Source organism: Nicotiana tabacum, chromosome 23, assembly GCF_000715075.1.
Source record: "Nicotiana tabacum cultivar K326 chromosome 23, ASM71507v2, whole genome shotgun sequence".
In the NCBI taxonomy this organism is placed as follows: domain Eukaryota; kingdom Viridiplantae; phylum Streptophyta; class Magnoliopsida; order Solanales; family Solanaceae; genus Nicotiana; species Nicotiana tabacum.
In genome coordinates this window covers 11,794,117-11,801,911 of record NC_134102.1, presented here as the reverse complement: position 1 = coordinate 11,801,911, position 7,795 = coordinate 11,794,117, and the positions used below count along the sequence as shown (strand labels likewise).

The following is a 7,795-nucleotide window of genomic DNA, read 5'->3' as shown; positions in this document are numbered from 1 at the left end:
AATGGATTGGTCTTTAGGATAACCTCTTTCGATTATCCTCCTAACTAGGTTTAATCAAGGATTCAACTAGACTTTTTAAATTACTTAGAAGAATCTATGAACTCAACCAACAATATAGTGCAAAGATATCAAAAGTTATGCCTCTTTCGATTACAAGAATAAGTGAATATTGATGCAACAATTAAATCTTCCAAAAATAATTCAAATACATAAAAATAGAGTTATAATTCACAAACAATCATCAATACACCAAATTCATCAAAACCCAAAAGGAACTACGCCATAGACATAGAGAAGTTCTTCACAAATAAAATAAAAGTAGAGGAAAACATAAATACAATCCAAACCTGGATCTTGAGTGAGGAAGGAATGATGAAATCTTTGTGCTCTTGGTTCTCCCTCTTCTCCTTAGCTTCCCTAGGTCTAAGGTATGTCCAAAGTCCCATAAATGGTATTTTTCTCGTGTATTTAACTATCCTCCAAATAAACCCCGAACGAAAATATCCTTTTTAGTGGAATTGGGAACATACTCTAAGTATTTTGCACTACCGCGCTGCACCATACGACGCACTAGTGGCAATTTCCAGAACGATTTACAAAATATTTTTTGGGCACAATATGCGGCGCGGCAGTGTAAACTTCTTAGAGTAATTCATTTTTTCCATGTTTTGACATTCGGACTTGGTACTCGATCCCCGAAGGCGATCTAGGCTTAATCCATTGGGCTTCTACTCAGACTTCAAAGCTCAAAATAGCTCAAATTTGCTCCGCAATATCTAAATTATTCGAAATCACTCCTACACGGCATAAAATACACAATAAGTATAAAACACTACTAATTAAAGCTCAACATAAGTAAATTAGAGTGCAATAAGCGACTAAAATACGAGATTATAGCCTACCATCAATTATGCTTAAACAAACTGAAACATCCATTGCCAAAATTTTAAAAATATCCAACTTAGACAAGGAAATTAAATTTCTTGAAAGAGAAGGTACATAAAAAGTTTTAAATAAGTCTAAGTGACACCCAATATCTAGGATTAAATGATAAGTCCTGATATCTTCAACAAGAGCCTTCACTCTATTCCCCATGTACACAAATCTTTCATTCCGATTTATGGTCTGGGTTGTAAGGAATCCCTGCATCGTATGAGAAACATGAACAGTAGATCCAAAGTCAATCCACCAAGTATTAAAAGGAACTTTAGTTAAATTTGATTCGAGACACGTAAAAGCACAAGGCTTACGTTTCTTCTCGAATCATGCCTTACGTGTCAGGCAATCTTTCTGAAAGTGTCCAGTTTTTCACAGAAACGACACTTATCATTCTTGTGTTCCTTCTTACGTACTTTAGAAGAGGACTCGTTGACATTATGTTTCCTTTGTTTAACTTTTTCATGTTTCTTTCCTTTCTTTCCAGCTCCTTGATGGCCTACGGGGTTAATGGAGTGGGTTTCTTGATTCTTTAGTCTTGTTTTCTCTTGAACCCGCATTCTGTGCAGTTCATGCACGTTCCATTTGTCTTTTATGGAGTTGTAGTTCATTTGGCAAGAACCATACTCAGATGGTAATGAGTTAAAGATGAATTGAACGAGAAAATTCTCATCCACTTTTATTCCCAAAGACTTAAGTCTTGCTGCTATACTTGTCATTTCAATGACATGCTCATGCATGGTACGCGAACCATCAAATTTTATGGTGGTTAAAGTACCCATTAGTGTCCCAGGAAGAGACTTATCAGCAGTTTGGGAGCATTTTTTCACAAGTTTCAGAAGTTCTTTCGCGCTTTCAGTTTTGGGAAGAGTAGTCTTAATGTTGCCCGCAATATTCATTCATATAAATATTAGGCTTAGTCTGTTAGACCTGTCCCAGTGCTTAAAATAAGACATTTCTTCAGCACTACTAGTTTCAGTAATAGCAGTTGGCCTTTCAGTGTAAAGTGCAACATCAAGATCTAAAACTCCGAGATCGAATTTGATCTGTTCATACCAATCTGAGAAGTTGAGTCTGTTAAAGGTCGTAACAGAAGCAGAGTGTGAATGAAGAGCAAGTGCTGCAAATAAAATATGCTCATTCGTTAATGCTTTGAGTTGAAAATTAAATATACTATTAGATTCATAATGATTTATGTATTATTAAAAGTAAATTGATGTCCTCCTTTGGGCAATATATCAAAATACAACTTTAGACATTATGATGCTTAAATATTTTAACTTAATTCGATAATTTTTAATGCGCCAATTAGTAATACTTATTATCATTAGGTATATATAAATAAAATTAATAGCACATTCAGATTATCGACTTAATGTTCAATGATTACAAGAACAAACAATCAACCTTTGGGCAATCCATAAATGTCTTATAACCAAGAACTCCAATTTACCCATAAAGGAATATCTAGTATGTCGTTTATAAGCATCAAAATTTATGGGTAACTGAGTATAGATTCAATCGTTATTTGGAATTAAGTATTCATAAAGATTCGATCACTTTGGTGATTAACAAATCTAACGTAATAATTTCAAAGAGGATAAAGAAAATAGTAATTTTCTTTAAGTTTCCGTTACTGTACAATATAGGTACAAACACTTCGAAACACAGCAGTAGACTGATGAAACACAACATCAAGCAAATTCATCTATTTACTGCAAATTCAAACTTGATTCAACTATAACCAAGTTTTTTTCTTTAATTTAATATATTATGAGTCCATAGTCAGAAGAAGACTCGAGAATAGGTACGTAGATAAAAAATAAAAAAAAGTATAATCCCAATATAATTCTATTTAAGGAATAACATGTTCATTCAAGGTCTAAGGCCAAAAGTTTTTACTTTAACGTTACAAGTTAAAAGCCTCAACGTTAAAGGATCCACAAAGATTATGTTCCCCATTATATGGATGAAAATGGGCAATCTTTAAACATTAATCATCAAAAATGGAAAACATAATGGACATGTAAATTAATTGTCCTTTGCAGAATCTTATGAACCTTCGAAAACTTTTTAATTCAATCAATATCCGAAACAACCAAGTCGCATAGTCAGTCGTAAAGAAAACATTAATTTTAATGGAAAATCTTAAGTTCACATACATTGCGCTCCTGATACCACATGTAAGAATTTTTCATGTTCTAGATTGTGGTTCATAAACAATCTATATAAAAATCCTATCAATTATTTAGAATCGTGGAACTATATGATTTTCTCACAAAATACATACACAATAATTTAAATCAAGAAAACTTAACCGAATTCATGATATGTTCTCTGGATGATATTGAGCGGAAACCTTCTTTAGCGTTGTTATTCTTGAAAAATAAGTATTTCTCTCTCTTTTCCTTTTTCTGTGTTCTTTTCAGAATAGAGTGTGATGGAGTTACATTATTCTTCTTTTAATAGGCAGAGAGAGGGGGACCATCACACTTTCCATCAAAGTAGATTAGTGGAGAATTATAACCATAATTAACTTTCCCTAATTTTATCCAAATACTAATTTAAGAAAATATATATTTATTAAACCAAAATATTTCATAAGCCACACGTGGGCCATATTCTACAGGTGGTGCCTTTGATAATATTGTTATTGTTTACATTAAGATAAAAAAGTTTTAATAGAAACTTTAAATCCACCAATATAACGGTCTTACGAAGCTTTACCTTTTATTTTTATCGTTTTTCTTTTTATTCAACATCCATCTTTTTCAAAATAAACTGCCCCATGTAATGGTCTTTTCTTGTGCGTGTTGGGCGACAGAGTGATATGGGAAGCCATACATTGTCAAAGGCACACCAAACTTTATTTCCTTCTTATTTTTAAATTTAATTTCTTTTAAATTGTTTCTTTTTCTATTTTATTTGTAGAGCATAGTATATTTCTTAAATTGACTACATTTAAACGCTTTCAACTTTTTCTTTTGTTTCTGTTGTCATTTATCTTTTTTTTGGTCGAAAGAAATTTTTTATTGCAACCAGTTTTTCAATTTACATCACCTGCACTTTTGAACTCCAGTAACAGGTCTCATGACTAAGCCAATAAAACAAGAAGCTATACAACCAAGAGGTTGTCTAACAAGACCACTACTAACAATCGTGGATCTTCTATCCTATTTGTTATGGTTTACAATTAGGATAACTATTCAATGTGATCAATATAGGTTTCCAGTTACATTTCTGTTGCCCTGTTAGGTACACTTGTATAGTAATGTCTTTAGCTCTGTCTTTGGCCTCTCTTTTCTGGTTCTGAAATCTTCTATCATTGCGTTCCATCTAGATATGGTACATTGCTGCTGCAAACACCACTCCTAGGATTGTCTTTCTTGGGTTCCTATTATTAGCATTGGCAAATAACCACTTCACCTCAGCTTCCCAGTTTGCAACATTTCTTTGATATGTTAGCCATCCTACCATTCCTTTCCATAAGCTTTGTGAGTATGGACATTCAAAAAACAAGTGATCATGTGCTTCTTCTATATCTCTTTCACACAATACACATGATTGAGACACCTGAATTCCCCACTTTGCCAATTTGTCAACAGTAGCCAGCCTTCTTTGTATTGCCATCTATAAAATGAATTGATGCTTTGGCAGAATTCCAGTCAACATGACTAGTGATTTTCATTGAACTTTAGGTTACATTGGAAGAGCATGTAGATAGGACTTCTTAATACTAAATTTTCTATTCAGAGCAAAAGACTCTATGACTGTTAAGTCAGTATCCCACCATTCTCTCGCAGTGAATAGTTTCCTTATCAACCAACTAGCCTGCTTTGGAGTATCCATGGTAGTAATATCCTTCTATTTTATGTAATGACTGTGGATCTATCTAATCCATAGTTTATCCTTCTTTGCCATTATAGACCATAGGAGTTTAGTCAAAGCAGCCTTATTCCATATCTCATAGTTGATAATATTCAGACCCTCAACAACTCTTGGTTTGCAGAGTGTTTCCCAAGCAATAGGAGCTCTGTGAGCATTATCATGTCTTCCAGTCCACAAGTAGCTCATGCAGATACTATTGACAAGCTTAATAACTTTCTTTAGGATAAGGAATATATGTGCCCAATAGGTCTGCATTTCAAACAGGACACTCTTAATGAGTTGTAATCTTCCAGCATAGGACATGAACTTTGATGTCCAGCTTCTGATCCTATCCACAATCTTCTCAATTAGTGGCATGCATTGATGAATAGTGAGTTTCTTTGTGGATAGAGGAACTCCCAAGTACTTAAATGGTAGATTGCCTACTGTTAAATGTAACTCTGCTAGCATTTTATCTTTGAAGTCCATAGGCACTCCTTCTATATATAGTGAACTCTTTTCCAGATTTGCTTGTAGCCCATAAACAGTAGAAAAGTGATCAAAAACTCCCATCATTATCTTCATGGATACTTCATCTGCTCTACAACACATCAGTAGATCATCTTCAAAGCAAATGTGTAGGACTTGTAATCTTGCACATTTAGGATGGAAGTTAAAGTCTGGATTCTGAATGAGTGTCTTCAAAGATCTGATCAGGTACTCCATTGCCAGCACAAACATATATGGAGACATTGAGTCTCCCTGCCTTAGCCCCTTCCTTGCTTCAAATTTGTCAGTTAGTCCAATTACACACTCCAAGATTAATGTTACCATATTATATGGTATCCCAAACTCAAGCAGTATTGATCTCAAGAAACTCCATTCGACTGAGTCATATGCTTTTCTGATATCCACCTTAATCATGCATCTAGGAGAAACTGTCTTTTGAGTGTACCCTTTAATCAGTTCATGAGCCATTATAACATTGTCAAGGATGTTTCTCCCTTCTTTGAAGGCGGATTTTGAAGGTCCTACCAATAAATCCACAACTAGTTTAAGCCTAGTTGTAAGTACCTTACCAATGATCTTGTATAGTGTAGAACAACAAGCAATAGGCCTAAACTCCTTCACATAAGTAGGATTCTGAACTTTGGGGATCAAAGTAACTGTAGTGCAATTAATTTCTTTCAGTAGTCTGCCAGTTTCAAAGAATTTTTGTACTACTTCTGTGACTTCCCCTCCAATGATTGGCCAAAATTCTTTAAAGAATTCAGCAGGGTATCCATCAATACCATATGCCTTGTCACTAGGGAGACTTTGCAAAATCTGACTTATTTCTTTTGGTGTTACAGGCTGTAACAGTTGTTGTTGCTGATTCAGAGTTAGACAAGGACCATTTCTTGCTATATTAACATCAATTCCTAGCAATTCATCTGCTGCTTTACCCAGTAGTTGTTGAAAGAACTAAGTAAATTCCTTTTGTATCTGCTTAGGCTCAGTGATCTTTTTCTGTTGTTCATTATAGATACAGCTAACGTTGTTTCTTGCTTGTCTGGCTCTCATATAAGCATGAAAGTATTTAGTGTTGCAGTCTCTTAGTTTGATCCATGTGGCCCTTGACTTCTGCCTCATTATTTGTTCCTAAATATCTTCCCATTTCTCTATAAGTGACAAGGTCTTCCTTTCCTCTTCAATCAGTAAATTATTGAAATAATCTTCATTGAGCTTCCCATGCACCTCCTTCAATGTGTCTCTCAGTTGGATTAGCTTTTGATCAACTGAGGAGTGTTCCTGCTGAAGGCCTCTAGTTTGTAGCTCTACTAACTTCAACTTCCTCCAAATTGAATACACTGTATGACCTTGAATTTGTTGACTCCAAGTAGCCTGAACTACTTCTTTATACTCTTGTAGTTGCATCACTGTAGATAATAACCTAAAAGGCCTTTTCACTTTTATCTTATCAACATCAGTATTTATCATTATAGGAGTGTGATCTGAGCAACCTGGTAGCATGTAGATGGACTCCACCCCATTATACTCATTGAACCAATCATCATTCCCAAAAGCCCAGTCTTTATGACTATAAATTCTAATCTTTGCATCCCTCTTATTGCTCCATGAGAATCTGCATCCTCTTTTTGTGATTTGTCCCACTCCAATATCATCAAGACAGCTTTGAAAGTCAGTCATTTCTGTTTGATGAACTGGAATTCCATTCACTCTGTCCTCCACATGTAGCACACTATTAAAATCTCCTATTATGAGACAAGGTCCATTACTTTGCATATTCCTCAAGCTTCTCCAGAGTGAAATTATGTGTTGCACAGTATGTAATCCATATACAAAGGTTATGTAGCTGGTAAAGCATGAATTCTTATCCTTAACTAGGCAGTGTATCATCTTATCTGAGCCATCCAGTATTGTTACTTGAATATTTGCTACTTTCCACCCTATCCAGATTCTACCATTAGGTGCATAAGCATAGCTATCTTTGAATTGCCAATCAGCACCCATCTTCCTCTGAATTGCCTTTGATATTTGTTGTTTAACTCTAGTATCTAGGCAAGCTATCATATCTACCATATTCGTCAACAAGAACTTTTTGAATTCTCGTTGCTTATAGGACTTATTCAGTCCTCTTATATTCCAGGACACAACAATCATGGAGGACTATGATTAATGGGATTGCACCCATTTGCCCTTTGGACTTCTTCATTACTAAAGGACTGCCCCTGTTGTCTTTCATTTGATGGCCTTTCCAGTATTGTTAGGGGAACAAATGCATTTCTTCTAGCTAGTTCCTCATAATTGATCTCCTGATACTTTGTTTTGCCAGCTGATCCTTGAGTAACCACTGTCTGTTTGCCTCTATTAGTTACATGTATCTCTACTATTGTCTCTTGTTGTATAGGTTCCTCCTGAGGCAGAATCAGTGTGTTATTGTTTCCTGCATATGTTGCTTTTGGTTTCCATTCCATTTTTGTTCTCTTCT

The 7,795-nt window shown here is 34.9% G+C and overlaps 1 protein-coding gene across 1 annotated transcript; it reads right to left on the bottom strand.

Annotated features, from left to right (window-relative positions):
- Nucleotides 1-6,444: 6,444 nt before the first annotated feature.
- On the bottom strand, nucleotides 6,445-7,386 carry LOC142177039 (uncharacterized). The gene has a single exon (XM_075245499.1). It carries the CDS (start codon nucleotides 7,384-7,386, stop codon nucleotides 6,445-6,447), a length of 942 nt encoding a protein of 313 aa, XP_075101600.1.
- Nucleotides 7,387-7,795: the final 409 nt, after the last annotated feature.